This window comes from Indicator indicator, chromosome 10 (assembly GCF_027791375.1).
Source record: "Indicator indicator isolate 239-I01 chromosome 10, UM_Iind_1.1, whole genome shotgun sequence".
NCBI lineage: Eukaryota > Metazoa > Chordata > Aves > Piciformes > Indicatoridae > Indicator > Indicator indicator.
In genome coordinates this window covers 24,422,978-24,445,097 of record NC_072019.1, presented here as the reverse complement: position 1 = coordinate 24,445,097, position 22,120 = coordinate 24,422,978, and the positions used below count along the sequence as shown (strand labels likewise).

General features: G+C 37.6%; 1 protein-coding gene across 1 annotated transcript in view; it reads left to right on the top strand.

Moving 5' to 3' along the window:
• AGBL4 (AGBL carboxypeptidase 4) overlaps window positions 1-22,120 on the top strand; it is a gene marked incomplete at its 5' end in the record, with an annotated part of 965,543 nt that overhangs the window by 198,628 nt on the left and 744,795 nt on the right. Inside the window, one exon of the mRNA XM_054384552.1 lies at window positions 14,659-14,753. Within this exon, the coding sequence (XP_054240527.1) occupies window positions 14,659-14,753 (95 nt within the window). The remainder of the gene's footprint in view (window positions 1-14,658; window positions 14,754-22,120) is intronic.

Sequence of the window (22,120 nt, the reverse complement as noted above, 5' to 3'; positions counted from 1 at the left end):
GCTTTCTCATAATTACTGTTGTTCATTTGGTATGTTGTGCAAAAAAAGAGAAAAGAGGAATTTTCTTTGCAGTCAGCAGCCACAAATCTCTAAGGAGAAGGAAAGAAGATAGCAGAAGGCTGATAGTCATCCATCATTCCTGACAATTTCACAGCCTAGAATAACTTGACAGAGACCCAGAACAAAATGTTGTTGAGAATTGAATGCTGCTAAGCTGAGTGAATTGACTTTCTGATGTCAAAGCAGGACCTGCTTGAAGTGGCTGATGATTTCCCTTTTTTGATTTCAGAAACACTGATGTTTAAACTGCCTTGTGGTATGAATACTCTGAGCAGATTTGGAAGCTGGGGAACTATTTTAAAAGTTTCTTTCTAGATGTTTTAAAAGATGTTTCAGGTCAGGAATGGTGTGGGTTTGTATCACATCTACTACTAAAGAGGATTTGAGCTTTGCACCCCCTTGCTCCATACAGTCAGGAGAAGGCATAAGCAATCAGAATTGTTCTTAATGTGTCTTGAAACAAGAAAATTTTTCCAGACCTGGCTCACATTGTCTCACTTTGTCTTTGGGGATGTGCTACCCACTCTTTTACAAGCCTTTGAAAGGTGGAGTTGGTTTGTTTCAGTACCAAACATGGGAATGAATTTATTAAGTCTGAATCTCCCTTTTTTAATTTCTAGACATTCTTGTAGTGCAGTTATAATAAGTAAAAAATCTCTTTGCTATAACAGAATTATGTAAGTTGTTAGTTTTTATTTAAGTAGCATTGGCATACAAAGGAGATAATTTTGCAGCTATTTATTTAGAAAAAAACCCCATGATATTGGAAATGTTCCTAAATTATTATAATTAGACATTTATTTACCAATAAATATTGCCCTGTTTTATCTACTATTCAAAGACTAGTCTTCTAAATTGCTTACAACCATTAAAATGCAAGAAGAACACAAACTGCAGGGTTGAAATGGAAAGAGCTCTTGTTTTGTAAAAGACATCTTTTATCTCAGAAGTGTAAAAGAAATGAAATGTAAATAGGACATGTGGGCTAAGCATGCCACCACTGATCAATAATGCAAAAGGTTTAGCAGGTTTATTTGTAAACCTAACAGCACAGATTTAGTCAGAATCAGGCCTTGTACTGTACATGCAGGTATTTAAAGGTTAGGAACAAGGAATTTCATTAGTCTGGCAAATCCCTGCTGTCATTCCCCAGTATCTTGGAATTGTTTTCAGGTGTATTCTCACATTTCTATTGTGTGTTGGGTTTTGGTTGCTTTGTTTGTTTCTCTTTTTTGTTTTTTTTTGTTTTTTTTTTTTTTTAAATTAATTACTAGCACATTGCTTCATTGATAATTTAACTCCACTGTAAACTGGCATAAGGAACAGACATTTTCCAAGTGCCTTGTTTCCCAGTAATGATATTATAGCAACTATCTTTATGTTAATGTAGTTATAGCTGCTATAGAAAGGTGACAGTAGGAAAGCCTACAAGTCTACAACATTTTATCTGTTTCCAGTTTGCTTAAAAAACCATAACATATGAAGTCTAATAGACTGAGGCATAGATCTAGTGTTTTATGTCAACCTTAAAGCAGCACTGAGGGACATAAACCTGAATATTGGAAAGCCAGTTTTGTTGTATCTTTGTGCTAAAATAAAGAAAACCCCAAAGCCTTATGTAGCACAGTGTGGTCCCTTCCATCTTCCTTCTCTCTCCCTTCTCTTCCCCTTGTTGCAAGAAAGAAAAAACCCTTTTGCTAAGAGTTGAAGAATAGCATATTGATAGAGAAAAAGGCTAGACATTTGCCCATTTGGAATTTAGGACAATTAAATTCTGCATTTGTCTAGAGGCATTACCTAATCAATGTAGTCTATCCAAGAAGAGGTTTCTAGGGATAAAATAACTGTCATTGTCACATACTCATTAAAAGTTATTTCTTCAAATGATAAAAAATATTTTGTCTTCCATTTGTTCTACTGTTTCTCAAAAAATCAGAAATGAGAGCTACACTGAAGTCAGTTCTCAATGAAACTCTGGTATCATATTTGCTGACAGTTACATTGTAACTTGGTATATTTATTTCTGTGATGCAGAAACATGCAAAAATCTATTTTTTTTTACAGACTAAATCTTTAAGAGAATGGCTATATTTGTATTTTATGTGGATAAAAAAAAGAATATTTGAGGTTTTAATAATTCATCATTTTCATGTACTTCTCAGTTTTACGTTGTATAACAGAAATTTGCTTGCATATTCCAGTTTCTACAAATGCCTTTCAAGTGATCTGAAGTTGTCATCTGTCTGACAAAGATATTTTGTTTGAGATATTCATCATTTTGTGACGTTTGTGTTTTGTTTACACTGCTTCAGTAATTCACTTCTGGGACTAAAACTTCCTTTTGAGGTTTGGGCACACTGCAGGATGCCAAAAAAGCATCAGATTCTTCTGTATTTGAAAGCTTTTGGGCTATCAAGAGATCAAAAGCTGCCAGAATCAAACCTGAGATCTGCCATTATAAATAAGGCACTGACAATTCTTACTGTGAGAGGTTGTCCCAGGGGTGAAGAAAGCAAAGAGAACTGAATTGCCCTGGCTTTCCCATAAGAAAAATCTGTATATGCAATGATAAATTTCTTTGGAAATTTAGGTATACATAACATAAATATGTATATGTGCCAAAACACATTCTGGTGCTGAAATAACCATTTTAGCTCACTTAAACACCTAGCTGGGTTAAAATATATCATAAGGACCCAGTTGCAGTCAGCAATACTAAATTCTTGGGACCAGAGGTGCCTTGGTTTTGAACAATAATTTACTTTGCTAATATTGTCTTGTCATGTACAAAAACCTTTGAGGTGCAAAGAAAATGTTTTGATCAACACAAAACAGATCTTTTAAATTTACCAGATAATTTCACAGATTTACTTTTCATGCAGGTAATTTTTTTTTTACCAATTCTGATAAGTAACACAGGTCTTCCCAGCAAAAGTAACTAACTACAGTAATTCAACATCATTATCAGTGGTTATGTTTGTAATAAGACACTCTTCCTCTTCCTCAGCTGCAATTTAGGAGAGTTTCTTAAATAACAAGCATGCCCTTAATGTGATTAAAACCCTGAAGCTACTTAGAGAACTCTTTGTATATATTTATATCTGAATGTCTTTCAATTTTTCTGCTTGTTTGGTGTTGGTAAGGGCATAATGCAAAACTGCTGTAGTTATCACGTTAAAACTGAGCAATAAGATCATCCAAGCAAATGCCTAGAACAATGTTATTTCAAAACGATCTATAAGAATTGCTCAATAAAGAAAATGTTCCTTATATGTATAATTCAGCTTTATCTTTATTGATTTGTTCATATTTTTAATAGGTTTTAGAATTGTCAGTGTTCTAGTAAAAGACCATGTAATCTGGTTTATAGTTAGGGTAATAGAGTTAGCAGCTTGGACAAAATTTTAATCTATCCTGCAGTGTTGTTGGTTTTGTTGTGTGTTTTTTTTCTTTTTTTTTTTAAATTTTCCTACAGGCATAGTTTTTTCAGTCAATTACTTAAGGAATAAAAGTCTTAAAATATGAGCTGTGAGGAGCAATATGAGAAAAGGAATTGATCTTTCCAAAAGAGAGTACCTGACTGTCATACATTTTGGGAAGATGGGCGTTTATTAGTAGGGAAAAATCTTCCTGATGATATTTTTATGTTTTATAAAAGTTGCTGTGATATAGGCAAATAAATTTACCATACTTTTAAATTGCCTTTATACATAAAGAGAGCACAGGTGCTGCTTGACATGAATGGATTATTTATGGATTATTTGGTGGCAGTGTCTGCACTCAGTGCTACCACTGAGAGTGAATGACTCAGCTTTCCCCACTCTGGGGATCATTGCAGCTGGGGTGAGAGAGTGCTTCTTAGATTGCTTTGATTTATGCCAAGGAAATCCCTAATGATCTAGAGTTAGGGCAATGCTAATCCATGTGTTTTACCTCTGGAGATAATGCTACGTGCTGCTCTAGCAGCTGACCCCCCCCCCAAGTCTGAATCACTATTTTATTCCTCACAGTCACATTTGCAGTTTAAGTCTTCATTCCTGGCATATCGAAAATTCCTGTGGAACTCGGTGTCAAGTGTATAAGGAGCAGAGAAGACCATTCACCCATGTGATGGGTATTTGTGTTGACAAAGCAGTGGCCCAGTATTGTGGAAACTCCTCATTACTTTTGAAGCTTGTATTAGAATTCTGTATTTTTTGGAAGCCTTCTACTTATGCCACTGTCCTCATGTTTTCCTGCCTCCCTTGTGATAAGTGGTTTCTTCCCTCTCCCCGTGTTCAGCCACCAAAGTAGTTTTAGCAGATTTTTGACTTTGTGATATGTGGTTCTAAGATGGGTGTTGGAGCAGTATTCATCATGTGATAATTATGGATTTAAGTAAAATCAGAGACAATTTGTCATATGCATTGCACTAAAACAACCCCCAACAAACAAACAAACAAGTATAAACTGCTTTAGTGTTTTGGGAAGCTGTTCTTAGAGTTTAAATGATGTTCTGGAAAATTAAAGATGATAATCTCTGATTACTTTGTAAGGGAACTGAGAAATATCTTGTATCTTTGGCTGCATTTTTTTTTTTTTTTGCCAATAATTTGTATGTTCTGCTATTACAATTTAAAAATTCTAGGAAATCTGAAAGGAATTATATGTACATATTGTTTCCAAAAAAACTCTTGAGTCTTTTCCAACAGGAAAAAATTGGACAACATAAAGTGTGAAAGATTTTTTTTTTTGCAGCATTATGGTTAATGCTGAGATTTTGTATTAAAATACTGTGTTATGAAGCAGTTATCAATTTTCACATTTCCCCAGAAGGGTTTTCAGAAACTTTGAACATTCCATCAAACTGGCATATTAAAAAATGCAGAATTTACCTGTTAACAATGCACAGAGCATTTGTAGGAGCCTCATAGCTGTAGTCTGATGGTATTGTTGCTTTGCAGAGGAATAAGTAACCATTCAGAGATGATGTTTTCTCTACCAAGAGGGTACTTTAAGACTAGATGTTGGAAGTGAGCTGAAGTAAAATCAAATCTGTAAGATATTGAAAGGGGCTTTGGTCATACATGATATGATTTCTTTAGAGAAGATGTTCAGCACTGTACCGTATTTATCTCTTTTTGGAGACTCATTTTTGGTGGAAAATTACCAGAATTTGTGCTGAGACTTGATCAGTATCTAAGGAATGTTTCTTGCAACTTAATATGATAGTTTCAGCAAAGTGCCATATACTCAGTACTTCAAAACCAATAAAGATGAGCTATCCATTTTCAAATTCCTTTCATTCATACAACATTTGCAATTGATTTTCATAAACTAACAAAACAATATTACACTTAAAATTGATCTGTAACAGTAATAAAAATGTTCCTGCATCCCAAAGCTGCAGAAATGCCACTTCCAATCTACAGTGATCAGCTGCTAAGGATAAATTGTGCCTATGGGATTTTGGCAAATCCAGCATCTTTTTCCCATATTGCTGTCTTAAATCCTGATTCAGAAATCTCTCTCTTATGCAGGAAGGGAATGTGAATGTTTGTTTACCTTTAAGTCTCTAGGAACACTTAAAAATGAGGTTAAATATTTATGTATTTGAGAGCTTTTCTGAATATGAAAGTTTTTTTTAGTCGTGTTTAAAGCTCAGTCAGGACACGACCTAAGTTTTACCTGTGGCATTTGAAAACAAAACCTTACTGGCTGGACTGCAGTTATACTGCACACCCCAGTAATGCTGCATTATCATTACTGATTTCCCCCCCTCCTTCAGTTGGGTTTAGTGCCAGGCAGGAATGACACTTGCTTTATACAAATGCAGCACAGAGCACATTGCTTTAAGACAACTTTCCTATATAAATTGTCCTGGTTCTTTCATTCAGCTGTTTTGTTCATAACACTGCCAAAACATGTTGGTTTACACACTGCAAATCACCTTTGCAAACAGAGATCACCATCTGAATCTAACATTCATCATTTCATCTTCAGAAAGGGATTTTCAAAGCTGTGAGAACAATTCATATATCACCTTACTATTACGGTTGGTTAAGGCAGTTTGGAGATCTTATTTTAAATGTCAAAAAGACAGGTACATGAAAATAGCAGGAACTAGGTCAGATTTCCTTATATTTACCCTTGGGTTTTCTTTCAAAGCACAAAACCTTGAATAGCCTGTTAGTACAGAAGCTGGACACTTGGAGTAGGAGTCAAGGTAGTGAAAGCTGAAAACACAAGAAATAGTGCTTAAGTACTGTAGAAATCATGACCAGTTTTGTTTTTTTTTTTTCAGATCAATACCACAAGCTACTGGTTGTCAGTGTTAAGAGCCCAATGTACACTAACATATTGATTATATTTTCTTATAGAAACTGGTGAATTGTGTGAATGCTGCAATATTGCAAAAGGATTTGGCTAGAAAGAGCAGGAAAACACTTTAGCAGAAGTAGTAGGAATTACTGATTTTGCAAAAGCAAACAAAAAGGTATATGCTATAACAATATCCCTTAGTTTAATGACACTGGTAACATATAGTTTATATTTTTCCATACAACACTTTTTTGGGGCATTTTTTGGTGGTTTTTGTTTGCTTGGATTTTTATGGGTTTGTTTGTTTGTTTTGTTTTGGTTTTTTTAATTTAATTCTTTTATTTTGTTTTTATCAGCACTGTTTATTTTGTTTTTTATCACCACTTCCGTAAGGATCTAATTCTGTCTAAATGTGAGGGAACTCTATAGTACAGGGAAACCTTTATTGCATTACTCTTCAGAACCATGCATGTAGGAGCATGGAAATTTCAAAGCTTTCATTGTAATAGCCACCAAAATGCTTGAATTCAAGAAAAGAAAAAACCAAAGACCTCTGTGAATAACCTAGACACAAAGCCCATCTGTGCTTAGTTACTGGAGAAGCAAATAGAAAAGGTTTATGTGTGTGCAATGCTATGATCCCAGTAACATAACCAAGACTGCTGGCAGCAATAACCAGTGGTTATACACATCAAAATGTCTTTGTTTTTGTAACTCATCAGAGAACACTGAGGCTAATATATTGGTGCTAGTTCTGAGCTCTCCTATCTATCCTGTCTCTCTTTCTATGAGCTATCATCTCCTACTTCTGCCCCACAGGTTTTTTCTCACAAGCTCCAGAAAAACAATAGCTTTTAACTGTGAAAAATGCCAGCTGCAAAAATCCAAAGTAAACAATTGCTGAAAAAGCTTCATCCAAATTTCTCCCTTAACAAGGCTTTCTTTATCTTCCTTTTGCTTCTCACAAGGACCTACACTTAAAAAGGCTTTTTTATCCTCATCTTCCAGCCTGGGTATCAGATGGATTGCTGCCTTTGCATTTGCATGTTATTTAAATTGTGATGATTACCTTCTGTGTTTTCAAGGGCTGAGCAAAACCATGATCCATAGAAATATCAGTGCCAGCCTCTCATTGTTAGTGCCACTCTCACCTACTGTCTTGCAGAATTTCTGTGAGAGTGTCACTTTTAAGCACTCTGCCTACATGCTTAATGCTTGAGTAATTATGGCTCTGCATCTCTTTGGTTTCCATCGTAAATATCTAATTTGTTGGTAAGTCTATCTCTTCTTGGTAAGGGAGGCTTTGATTTTAGATCATAGGCTGGTTGTTGCCCTCTATGAGTAGCCCAGGAAAAGCAGACTTTATAGAGAAGAAAGAACAGCTGAGCAGAATGCTCCTGCGTGGACTTCAGTGTTTGCACCTCGTTCTCTGGTCTTCAGTGGCACACCTTACTCCAGTGCTCTTAACTGTGGGCTTTCTTTTTACAGTGGTTCCCTATAACCATGATGAGCTGACTTTTCCTGGCCCTTTCCCCTTCTTCCAGGTTCATGTCACTCTTTTCAAGCCTCCTGTGAGCCCTATACGATGAACAAGATTTAGGCCAAAAACCTAATTGATAGCATTCTCTTTTTAAACTACTAATAAATAATTATTCTTACTATTTTAAATCCTACCAGACCTTACAACATTTCTTCTCACTGACTAAATAATCTCTATCAGGAAAAGGAAAACTTCAGTCTTTTCAGCTGCTTCCTCTTGAGGGATGTAAGATATCAGCAAATTTTGCTAACACGTTCCAGAACAGCCAGCTGTTACTACCCACCTGCAGCCATAATATTGATTGAATAGCATATAGAACCTAAACATGGATAGCTTCTGTAATGATGTAGAAAGAGTTTAATACATGACTCTACTTCAAATCTCATCTGGCAGTGGCTGTAACGTGGCATGGAATATATTAGGAAATAACTTGGCTAGTTGGGAATGTCTCAGTGAGAGACCATGCACCGTTTCCTTATTTTATATTCATCTGATTCCTGAAAATATTACCCATGGAGTCAATGACAAGACCAACAGGGCTCAGATATCCTGTCAAATATCAAATAAAAAGTTGCTTACATATTCCTGCAGCTCTGCAATTTCCTTGCAATGTAACTTAGAAGCAGGTCTTTTGCAAAAGACTGCATATATATGAAAAGATAGGAAATAGAAAATAAAAGTACCTTTTTTACCCAGACCTGATTAAATAAATATGCCATTCTTTTTTTTTTTTTTTCCCTTGCAAATATGTTGACTTTTTCCTACAAAGTATAGAAAAAGTTTGGCAAGAAGCTTTCAGCTTCAAATACCTCTGTCGGCTGGTCCCTGTCAGGACCTTTACTATTTTTGTTTTGATGAATCAACACAACACAATATATATCCTCTGACAGATTTGCAGTTCTATTGGAGCTTTTGGCCCAAGGGAGTGAGGAATGTGAGTTGTTCTAATTATACCCCTCCTGGCTTTCTTTCTGAGTTTTTGGTTGAAAGTTCCAGATTATTGATTTCAGATGAAAAGTAAAAAATTTATCAGAAAGTTCTCAGCTACTGGCAGGGGAGAGTGTTCAGTACAAAGCTGCCATCTTTCCAAGGAAGGTTGAATGGGAAAACTTGGGCTGATTCTTGCACTTTAACCACGTTTAAGTCCAACAGGTCACACATAGAATCCAGGTTAGCAGTAAATTCCCAGCAGGACACTAAACACAGAACAGCAGTTCCTCTGTAGATCCTTTTGAAAGCTCTTTGCTAGAAGATGACCTTCTCCACAGTATTCTCCTGCCCTGGAATGAAGTGAGGTAACACTGATCTTGACAGTGAAGTTCCAAACTGCAACCCCTGCCTTTCACAAATGTTACATTTCCTGCAGACCTGTGCTTAAGCATATTAGGTTTGAGGGAAGGAAAGATCTGCCAGAAAGTGCAGATAAACAGGGTGAAGGCCTAAATTAGTAATTAATTTTATTATATTTTTTAAAAGTTTTGTTTTTTTTTTCATAAAGATACAGTTATATCCTGTTAAGTGGAAAACAGTAATACAACTTATGGGTGCAGGGCTATCCTGAAGACCAAGATTAGCATACAAATACCCTGGTAGATGCAAAGGTCATTTCCAAGCTAGCATAGCAGTATATCAGAGGTCTTGCTGTATTAAAGTCCAAAATTTTAATGTTGCTCTTTGTATCATCCCAGACTTCAGCATTTCTCTCTCTTAAGTAACTAAATGGAGAGCTCTACCAAGGGGGAAAAAAAGAATCTTGTGATTTACAAACTGAAGAGCATTTTCTGCAGCGTGTTCCTCAGACTTCCTTACCTTTGAGGACTTGACAATTTCCAGTTAACAAGATACAGGTGCATCTGATTAGGCAGGCTGGTGGAGCTCTGGCTGCTCCCAGCATCCTGCCTCTGTGGCTGAGGATTTAGTTTTCCCCTCTTGAGCATCAGCAGGTTTTGAAAACTGAGCTGAAGAGAAAAAGGCTAAATGCCTTCAATATCAAACACTTTTCTATTTGAAAGGACATGTGTTCCTACAGAGGAAAGTATGGGTTGTTTGAAAATGGTAGCAGTAATGAGTGATTTAAATTTTAAAAGGTCAGAAAAATGTGATTTGTGAGTTTTCACTGGAGGTTTTACACAGAGCTGACTGTTACATTACTTGTTTTCCTCAGCACTGATAACAGTTACAGGTGACACTTTGTTTCCTCTCCATTGTGAAGTCCCTTCAGTATAATTTATTTTTGTATAGCTTTGTATATGATGCTTTGTCAGGAAAGATCCCCAAGACCTTCTGACACAAATACAGAAATGAAGTACTTTTTGTGTGAGAAGGCAGCAATCCCACGTTGCCAGTTTCTCACATTTAGAAATGGTGACTCAAAATCTTGCAAGTCATGGGGCTGGCTTGAGCAGTTCATTTTCCTGTGTGTTTTTTTTTTTTGTGTGTGTTTTTTTGTTTGTTTGTGGTTTTTTTTCCCTGTGTTTTTATTTTTTTTAATGCAATGCAATTCTAAAATAGATCTGCCCTTTAAAGGGAGGAAAACCTACATTTATAAAAGAGAGAGAAGGGATTTAATAAAAAAGAAAAAAGGACAGGATAAAGAAGATTCTTACCAAAGGCAAGAACCCAGACCAGGAAAAACTGCATGTTTCTGGAATTCACAAAACACTGTAATATCTAAAAAATCAGCAGAAGAGGAATGAAGATATCAAGCAGTGAAAGTGAAGCAAAGCCCCATGGTATCCAGGGCCATTGGATCTTTAATCCTCATTCAGAGCACAAGAACTGAGACTTAATTTTGGCTGAAAGGTCTTAGTATTACTACTTAATGCTCAGGTCTTTTTTTTTTTTTTTTTTGGCTGGTTAAATGGTGAAATTTTTCCTACCTGACCTCCAACAATTGGTCCCCACATACTTGGGAAGCTCACAGTGAAGCTTGTATCACACTTGTAGTGTGCAGAATTGTCCACTGCATTGACACTATTATGCTGCTACTACTATTAAACATATTATATAATTGTTAATATTTAAAATGTGTATGTTACATCAATACTGAGACTACCTGACACTTCCTACTGCAAACCCTATTTTCAGTTAGTTATAACTTCTCATACTTGTCGTGATTTGACACAAAATTTCCTGTGCCAGGTGTCTGCCTCGGGCAGAATTTTGTGGTGTTCTTTGGGTTGGATTTTTTGTTTGTTTGTTTGTTTTGTGTGGGTTTTTTTTTCCCCTTCTTTTATTGTCAGCCAAAGTGGCTCAGCTATTCCTGAGAAGTCAGCTGGGGAAAATCATGTGAAATAAACCTTGTAGCCTCTTGAATGGACCTAACGTATCCTTATCCTGGGGGAAAGCACTTAACCTTTTGCAAAGGTGTGACTTTTCTTTTGGATATCTGCTTCAGTTGATAGGTTCAGATGGAAAACCTGCCAGAATATGGACAATGAATGTTTTAGAGATGACAATTCACCCTCACACAGACCTGTTGGACTATTATGTTGCATATGACCATCCTTCAGCTCCAATGCAAAACCACTCTCATGTGTGCTTGCCCTCAAAAACCTAAGAGATCCTTTCAGACCCAGTCAGGAAACTGTAAACTTCTGGTGGTAAGATAAAACATGTGATCCATTTCAGCCATCTTTTCCCTTTGTGTTTAAGGTTCATCTTTATCTTGCTCTGCACTGAGCAGCCCTTAACACCTGTTTGTGTTTTTAATTCAGGAAATAAGTTTGCAAAGGACTATTGAGAAAACCAGAATTCATCAGTAAATTTAAAGCTAAAGGGAGGACCAAACCTTTCCTTACTTTTTTGTCTTAATGCTTTTAGCAGCAAGATACATCCAAATGCATACTTGATGCATGTTATGGAAAGAGGACATCTTCCTCCTTCTTTCAGCAGGCAGAACATGCCTACCCTGTCCAATGTTCACCAACTTTTAAAATCAAATTTGTCTGCCCATGCACAGAGCCTGAGCAGTTGTCTGTCTTCATTCTGTGAAGCCACAATATATCCTGATGCACCCCCCAAATAGCATGGTCTTAGGTGGTGGTGTTCTGAGAGGCTTTTCTGCACCATGACTCTTCCATCTACCCAGAAATTTGTCAGAATATTGCAGTAGATTGACAGTGTGTCATAACATGTGAAATCACACAGCTATTTCTGGTACAGCATCACTTTGGATAGTGGTAGTCTTATCCTCCAAAATGAATGCAAGTGTTTTTATTGTAAAGTTTTCTGCCATTTTCTCTGGACTGATGCTCTGGAGACCAGAGCAATTTCTAGAGAATTTGGAAGTATATTTATTCTAATTGTATTTTTTTAACTTGACATTTCATTAAAAATAAAATTACTAGTTTTTTTTCCCCTCCCCCATTTGTGAGTATCTGAATTATATTACATATTAAATGACACCCTTTGTCATTCATTGTAATTCATAAAAAACATACAGACTAGTGATAATTTTCTTGTGAAAGAGTGTTTTAACATGCCCAGTGTATATCTAGTCCTGTTGCTTTCTACAGTGTATAACTGTTATGTTAAAGAATGTCAGTGTAGACAAAAATTAAACGAAAAATTAGATTTGTTCAGCAAACATTTGATGGCTGTATCACAACCTTTTTATTAGAGCACTCAGTTCAAAGATGTTTGCATACCTTATTGAGCAAGCTGCATATTTTTCTGGCTAAGGTGTGTATAGTGTAGTCATTCCATTTTTGCACACTTCAATGACTGAGCTGCATGGACTACTTTAAATATCACCAGTTCAGCTGCTTATTTGAGTGCTTCGGTTTGTGTACTTTATTACTGCAGTGGTGTATGCTGATAAAGTCCTGTTCTGTGCTGTTAAATTTTTGCTTCTGCCAATCTAACTATATGCCATGCTGAGAGAACTGCATGCATTGCTAACTGCTTACTCCATGGTGACACACAAGTGGTTGAAATGTTATAATCTGCAGTGTTTTGTTAAATGAGCTGCATATTTTTGTTTTTATATACGTTGCTTACCCAGTTGTGTACATTTGCCCAACTCATTATACAAAATAAGCTTGATTGGAATAAGAACATTCTCAACCAGCTGTCTGCTCTGAGTCAGTATGTAACAAAATTAGCAACTTTCTCTTTCCAACAGTGACATGATTGCATCCAAAGTTTAAGGCAATTGGTTTGGAGATCTTGTTTGTTTCATTCCCTCTATGCAAACATCAAGATTAACAAACCAATTTGTTGCAACTTAATTTGTTTTCACAAATATGAACAGAATTAAGTAAGAGAGGAAAAAACTCAGTGTTCTAATACAGGGAAATGCTTTCTTGTAGAGTATGGAATATATAGAGGCCGAAATTTCGTTTGCTAAATTACAGCCATACGTTGTACACATAAGAGGATGGAAAATAACTTGAGACCTCCCAAGATGGATATTTCATCAGATATGCAATATCCTAAATACTTAAAATTACAAATATAACATTTTGTAAATTAAATGCATGCTTTCATCCAGAGTTATTAAAATAAGCTCAGCTCATGACCATTAGAAAATCTCAAAATGCTGCATTAAACAAAATACATGAAAACTAATGTATGGGGATATGTGGCTTGCTCATTAACTTTGGTACAAAATTGAATTTGCATCTTCCCAACTTGCTACTTTTTTAGTCAGTTTCAGTCAACCTTGCAGATTTTTCTTAGATTTTGTGGGGCTAATTTGCAGAGTTTGCATACCTAGCAGCTCCATTTTCAGAATCTTCAGCACTACCTCACCTCAAAAACACTTAATCTTCTTGAGTACAGAGATACTTAATTAGGGCTATATAGTTTACCTCAATTCCTACCTCCTCTATGTATAAATGCAAATGTGTTTAGCTCCTGTGTCAGTGTCCCACTGCAGATTGCTTTCACTTGAATGTTGTAATTCGCTGTTGTCTGAGCAGACTGCCTTGGGAGGTCCAGATTTGTTTTTGCAAAATGTTACATATGAAAGCTTAATTGATCTTGCTGCTTTAGTCAAAACTGTTTGATTTCAGACAGTGGCCATTTAGTTCTAGAGCTTCTCATGAACCATTGTTTAAGAATGTAAACATTATGAGTTTGTTCTAAAAAAGAAGTGTGAATACGTAGGGGCAAATATTTTTAGTTGTCTCTCTTCACTGATACTTACAGGAAAGAAATTCAAGGAGAGAGGTACAAATGGTATATATTAGTATATCCTGGGTCATTATATCAAAGTTAATTTGGTCTTCATATATTTTCTTTGTTTTTTCTATGTACATAAATGTTAGGCATCAAAGGAATGAAAAAACCTCAGGTATATTTGATACGGTGTCTGAGAAGTGAATGTACTACATGAGATGACCTAATCCAACCTTGACTTTAACAGAAACAGAATAAGTAATTTTTGCATAAAATGACTTACTGGAGACAAATGGTAAAGGGAGAAGGTTTTGTCTCTGTTTCTCTTTTCTCCCCCCAGCATGAAATTACTTTCAGTATCAGTCCACTACCAGTAAAGATCTAGATTTTGCACTTTGAACTGTTAAGTATCAGCTACAGTTTCCCCAAAGTTCTTACTGTAAACTAAGATCAGAGTTAGGGTCTTTTCTTCTTTCTTATCATATTCAAATGATGACTATATGCATTTTCTTCTGTGTAGATATCTTGTAGTTTTCACCAAGGGGAACGAAGAGAAATAGTCCTCAAATATCAGTAGGTGTAATTTGTAATACCTGACCTCTTCGTATTGTTTTCTTGTGGTTTGTTTTCCCCAGAGAGTAATTTTCAACATTGTCAACTTCAGTAAAACCAAAAGCCTCTACAGAGATGGGATGGCTCCGATGGTGAAATCCACAAGCAGACCAAAATGGTAAGTTACCCTTTCAGAGGCTTGCTTAATGAGATAAATGTTTTACCTGGAACTTTCTTGTAAGAAGGACCTTATGGCTCGGGTCCACCTTTTGCTAACAGTAGAAGAGAACTTTGATGCAAAAGCAGTGTCGTGAGGACAGGTTCCTTTTGAAGCAGATGGGCAGCAGGAATTCTGGAGACTCCTTCCATCCTTGCAGTGATGGTGTATCTTTCAGTGTCTTGTTTCAAGTAGCTTGACTGAAGTCATGTCCATTCAAGCAACCTGAATGGTCAGGCCTTGGGCCAGATTACTTTCCAGGTATCTTTACCATCCAACTGTCAGGACAGACTCTGACCCAGTTTTTCCCTGTATCAGCTAGCAGTCTCCCAACAAAGCCTGCAAACAGCTGGGAGATGGGCTGGTCCTGGACTGGCTCTGAGAGGCTGTTTGGCTTTGTCCTCCCTGTTTTGGTTTGGTTGGAGCACAGTGGAAGAAGGTGCACTCTCCCATATGAGTTGATCTCATGTGAATAAACAGTGTCTGGTCTGCTTTATCTAAGACAGAAGGTGGCCAAACAACCTAGTTGCAAGCTGCACAATATAGATGGCACAGAAAGGCATGCACATGTGAAACACATGAATACCCATCTAGATGTTTCATTTTCTCAAAGCATATGTAATGAAACATCTACTGTGAATAATAATATGTAAATGTAACGAGTCCTAATACATGCAAGACTCCCAAGAATTATATGATTTGCCTGTAGCTAGGAGACTTGTTTGAATATGGATGGTAAGGTTAGGCCATAAGTGTACAGTAATGTATTCTTGTAAGCCTTTACAGCTGCTACTTTTTATTGGTTAATTAATAATGCATTTGATCAAGCTGCACATTATCTGAGCCTTCTAAATGTGTCTTTCTTAAATATGTCAATTGTCACAAAATTTTTATCCACAGGATGGGAATATTTGGTGATCATAAGATCATTGTTATTGCCTGTCTGCCTCTTCATATGACCAACAGAATGGACATTTTATTTTATTGGTTTTGTTTGGTTTTTTTCATGTGGTTTGTGGGTTTGTTTGTTTGTTCTTTGTCCGTGTGGTAAGGTCATATGGACAGAAGAACTGTTTCACAATACAGTTAGTGGATGGAGTCCACTAACTCCAGCTTAATAGGAGCATGTAATAATATTGAAAATTAATTTAAAAAATCCATTCTGTTTAGTGTTTTTGTAGCAAAAGTCATGTTAATTGTGTTTACTATTTAACTTCAGAAAAATCTTTTGGGGCATTTCAGGGCCACATTTCTCAGGCATACTTTAATCATCTTTCAAAACCTTTTCCTTCTCTCACTGGGATCTAGTATTTGCAGCTAAGTATATTGTGTGTTAAGTTTATCTATAAATCAGATATTGCTTTCATACAAATTTTATGCCTTACTTTGGTTTCAAATTAAAGTGTAAATCTTCTAAAACAATGCAAAATGGTCTTTTTCTAGAACATATAGGCTCCTTCACTATTTTTAAAACTGATTTCTCTTCCATTTCCCTGGAGATCTATTTATTTTTGTGTTTTATATTTTTAGGGGATGTATTTTGCTCCCATGAAAGTGAGGAATGAATAATATTGCCTGGAGCTAGGTACAGTGTAGGCAGCAGGTGCTGAGCAGTTTCCTTGTACACGTCTACTACCATACTTTAATCCTGTTTCAGAAATTCAAGCTGTAACTTCTTTTTTTTCTTTAAAAAGATCATTATTCTATTAAGATTTTTTTTTCTAATAGTCTGTATATGCAAATGTCTTGCTGTACTTTGAAGGTACATATTAATTCATACTGTTACCAGAGACCTTAGTGATATTGGGGTCTGCTCAATATCATTTTCTGTCTTGATGCTAATAGGAATTCTGCATGTGTTTTCCAAGTGGGAGAACACACACATTCTTTTTTTGGACATATGCTTTTTATTGGAGATTTTTTCCATTTGGATTATGCCTTTTACAATTCTATATCTGTTTCCATGGCATTCTAGTGAAACCTGCAAACAAAATTTTCTCTTTCTCTGCTGAAATGAGATTTACTGGTACTTGCAAGTGCTTACACAGCATACAGGTAGTTGTGGTCCTTGAACATGAACAGGGCAATATCCAGCTGCATCGATTTGATCCTGTTTGATGGTTTGTATATATTAGTCTAGCAAGCAATAGTAAATCACTCAGTGCTGCAAAAGTGCTGAGGTTTACATGAGGGTACTCAGGATTCAGAATTGTGGAAGGAAACTATTGGAACTCTCCATTTTCTATTAATCCAGCATAGCAGGTTAGAGGATATAACGCAATTAAATTAGAAAATTATGTTAATTACAAAAGCTTAGGAGAGACACAAAAGGTTTTAAAATCAAGTTAAAAGGAAGAAGGCTGCCAGAATCCATGCTCTCTAAATATTACAGGGCTCAGTCCATCTCTGAACTCTTCTGTACTAATGTTTGGGGAACTCGTCATTACGGTGCCTGCTTGTGGAGGCATTTGATCTGTGCTGAAATTCTCCCAATTTCTCATGCTGTGTCACACATACCTATTCCAATCCCTTTGCTATACAGTCAGGCTTGAGATTTAAGTTGATCAATTGTCTGTTTTCCTTTTTGCAGTTGGGAAATGTATGTACATTATGCCTCTTAGTAACAGATATTTATGCTCAAGGTATACCCTTTTGATTTGAGTGAGAAAATTCTCCCTGTATCCAGGATAGAATTTGACCATGTTGCTCACAAAATCCTGCATATCAAAAGTAGATTGGCCTCCAGAGACCGTGAATTTTAATGTTTATTCTGAGTGTGGTTATGCAAACATGGCTCGGAGCTTTGCAACGTTTTGTGAGTCTGATTCTTGACTGGAACAAATCACTCCAAGTGCTCTTGGAGTATGTCAAACACAGATCAACGTTTTTGACCTGTATTCGTTTGCCCTGTGGGGTAAGATCTTTAAATGTAGTCAACATCAAGGTTCAGGTCCGTGTTACTGATGTAAATGAAGTATATCACTGTCATGGAAGCACTCTGTGTGGACACAGATGTTCTGGTGTTGACATTCTTCTCTTTTGAAGTAAGGCCAAACATTTCCAGTAATGAGCTACTGAAAAAGAGGAAGCAGTATGCTGAAGGTGGAGGAAAAACAGATTTTATGGTCAAGAAAAATACTGGGGTTTTGAAAAGGAAAAAACCTCCCAAATAAATTCTGATTAAAATTATACATATTTTCCCTGTACACGGTAATGGATTTACTGAATATTCATTCCCAGAGGGATAAAGCAAAAATAGTAATAAAAAAAAATAACTATGCAGTTTAAATTCTGAGTCTCTCTACCTACTTCCAGAGAAGGGCCATGAGGATGATCAGAGAGCTGGAGCACCTCTGCTATGAGGACAGACTGAAAGAGTTGGGGCTGTTCAGTCTGGAGAAGAGAAGGCTCTGAGGTGACCTTCTTGTGCCCTTCCAGTATCTGAAGGGGGCCCCAAGAAAACTGGGGAGGGACTTTTTAGGCTATCAGGTAGTGATAGGACTGGGGGGAATGGAATCAAGCTGGAAGTGGGGAGATTCAGGCTGGATGTGAGGAAGAAGTTCTTCCCCATGAGAGTGGTGAGAGCCTGGAATGGGTTGTCCAGGGAGGTGGTTGAGGCCCCATCCCTGGAGGTGTTTGCAGCCAGGCTGGATGAGGCTCTGGTCAGCCTGATGTAGTGTGAGGTGTCCCTGGGCATGGCAGGGGGGTTGGAACTGGCTGATCCTTGTGGTCCCTTCCAACCCTGACTGATTCTAGGATTCTACTTTTTCTCCAGTTTTGTGGATGCGTCATGTTGATGCTAAATAGCATGGGGTTGTTTCAGTGTCATGAATCGGATTGCACAGCAATGAATCACAGCTCATATCTACAAGTGCTGAATTGTACCACAACATGTTACATCAGTGCCCTTTGTTGCAAATTGGACAAGACGAAACCCTCAGCAAGTTTGCTGATGATACCAAACTGGGGGGTTGGCTGACACCCCTCAGGCTGTGCATCCAACGTGACCTGGACAGGCTGAGAGTTGGCTGCAGGCAAACCTCATGGAGTTGAATAAGGACAAGGGCAGGGTCCTGCAGCTGGGGAGAAATAACAACAGCACCAGGACAGCTTAGAGGCTGCCCTGCTGGAGAGCAGCTCCACAGAGAAAGCCCTTGGAGTGTTGGTGGACAGCAAGTTCTGCATGGAACAACAATGTGCTCTGGTGGCCAAGAGAGCCAATGCTGTGTCCAGCAGGGCTAGGGAAGTTCTTCTCCCTCTCTACTCTGCCCTGCTGAGACCACCCCTGCAATCCTGTGTCCAGTTTGGGGCTCCCCAGTTCAAGAGAGACAGAGACCTGCTGGAGAGAATCCAACAGAGAGCCAGGAGGATCCTTAAGGGACTTGAGCATCTCCCCTGGGAAGAGAGATTGAGAGCCCTGGGGCTGTTTAGTCTTGAGAAGAGAAGACTGAGAGGGGATCTGATCAATGGCTATAAATATCTGAGGGGTGGGTGTCAAGGGGAGGGGGCCAGGCTCTTTTGGGTGGGTCACAGGGATAGGACAAGGAACAATGGGTTCAAACTTGAACATAGAAGATTTCAGCTCACCATGAGGAGAAACTTCTTTGCAGTGAGGGTGACAGAGCCCTGGAGCAGGCTGCCCAGGGGGGTTGTGGAATCTCCTTCTCTGGAGACTTTCCAAATCCACCTGGCTGCATTCCTGTGCAGACTACCCTAAGTGCTGCTGCTCTGGCAGGGGGGTTGGACCTGATGATCTCTTGAGGTCCCTTCCAACCTCTGATATACTGTGAGACTATGATAAACCCAAGAGTTTATCTTAAGCCAGTGGAATATGCCTGTCTGATCACTAAGCTTCTTCAGAAGTATCACACCAAGATTTTAGAGAATTGGTATTTTTCTCAATAACTACTACAGGTAGGAAAAACTATTACTACAATAGAGTTTATTTGGACTGGGTAATTTGTCTTTGTCTCATTTGTGGAGGTGAAGAATTTGAGGGGAGATGGATTTGAGGAAATGAAACTTTTGCTGTGCTAACGCAGTTTCTGCTGTAACTGTCTTTTTCTTAGCTGCTTCATGTAAGTGCAACCTGAGTTTGTTACAGTTTCTTAGCCCTGATTTCACAGCTCTGTCTTTGGAAGGTAGTCATAGAAGCAATAATGTGGCCATAGAAGTGGAAGACCATTTAAGTACATACAACATACTATTACATTGGTTGCATGAAGTTTAATGAGTTTCTCAAAGTGAAATAGAAGAGTGAGAGGCAGCAGATTTTCCAAATGATGAAGTGAGCAAATATTCCCTTTGGGCAGAGAACAGCTATAACTCTTGATTATTCAGTGTGAGCATTGCCTCATTGGGGACATTAGTTTTTCAAATTGTGCTAATCTTTTAAAAGTAACAACTGGCCACTCATCACCTTAGGTATTTCAGCAAGATCATGTGCAAAACTCTAATTAGTATTTATAGAACAGCAACTCCTCCCAGTAGAATAGTAGCAGTAGCTGGCAAATATCTGGTTGACACCTGTTAAGTCTTCAGACATCCATTGTATTTTATTCTGCATTTCAAATGAGCAGAGAGCAGTAGGTGAAGTTCCCATAATTAAGGGATAAAGGATAATAAATAACACGGTTCTTGAGTGGATGAATACAAGGTTAAAGGCTGTTCTGCACTTGCGATGCAGCGTTTCAGGAATTGTTTGTTTGTAAGTAATAATGCTAGCTAAAATATTATGGAGCCTTCAGCATATGAGAGAGGATTTATGCCTAGATTTACATGTGTTTTGTTTATAATGTCAGATTTCAAACTGTTTCTTGGCAAAGCAGCTACTTTCTTCCCCTGTCTTTTATCTCACTCAGCATTGATGGCTTTTAACTGGATAGCTGCCTTCCCTAGCAAGCACTCCACTACCTCTGTTGCTATAACATCTACTGTTAAATACTCACAACACATTGCTACTGAAGTGTTTTTCTCTTCCAGTAAACCTGGGAGTACAGAAGAACTTCTAGGTAATTAATTCAAATTTTGAATCTCTATGTATTTTGGTAAATATTGTCATGATGAGGAATTTTGGTAGACATCGAGAAAAGCAATGCAAGTTTTATGAACAATGCTCCCATATGTTCCATTCATCAGAAGAGGACAAGACTGAGAAAATCTGAATTTTGAGCAGCTAAAACGTGTTGATTCTTGCCAAGTTTCTTTAACATTTGTGTCTACAATGCAGTGTTACAATCACTACCATGTCTCCCAGGCTGCATTATACATTCAGAGACTTTCAGCAGCATTTTTAGTATGTATTTATATATCTTTAGCCATAAGATAAGCTGTTTGTGAAATGAGCTGTCATTTGTAGTGAAACAGTTTGAGAATAAAGCACTAAATATATATATAGCTTGCTAATCTGAAAGACTAGACTTGCTTACTATAAAATATATAGCAGGCTAGGGTTGGTGATAACATCGTCTGAGTTTAGGTAAAGAAATGAAGAAGCTGTTATCATTACCTGACTCCTTCCGTGGCCTATTTCACAACTTTGGCTACTCTCTGAAGTTTGTTCCTTTGCCAGTTTTATAATGTAATGTGTGCTTGTTCTTGCTTTCCTGAGGGAGCAGGTGAGAGATTGCTTTTGGAGGCTCGGAAATATTTCCCATGGCACAGGTATGTGGTGATGCAATCTTTGCCAGGTGCAGATCTGGCTTCTCTGAGCTGCTCTCCTCCTTGTGCTACTACAACTGTGCCTAGGATCAGCAGACTGGGAGCTGGCCCAGGTTAAAAGCAAACTTTTGAGAAACAGCATGTAGTTTTGGTCTGGTTCATCTCTTAGATCCAAAACCAGCTGTATGGGTCCAACTGGAGGAGCAGTGAGGTCAGTGGGAAGAAGCAGCTGGAGCACAGGTGAGGGAATGAGGTTAGCAGCTGCTAGGCAAATGCCTAGAGAATTGTCTGTGGAACCACAGACTCCATTTCAGTAACTTACAGCATTTTATTTGGAGAAAATAAAGAAAAAGCCATTGCAGTATTGACCTTTTAAAATCCCACACTGAGTGATAAGGAGTATTGTCTTGGTCTTTCTGTAGCTCTTTGGGAGAAAATAAGATGCTTTTAGACAGTTTTAAGGTTGGCATGTATCTGAAAGTAAAATAACTGTCTCTGAAGCCAGTCCCTGGATAAATTAATGTTTGTGTGAATCTTGTGAAATAACAAAAGCAGCAGCCCTAACCTCTCTCCCATAAAAGAAATGCACTTTCTTCCCCTCTCCCAGTCCAGCAAAGGTAGTTAGTTATTCCTGGGAATACAGAGTAGGTTACATACCACTTATCAGC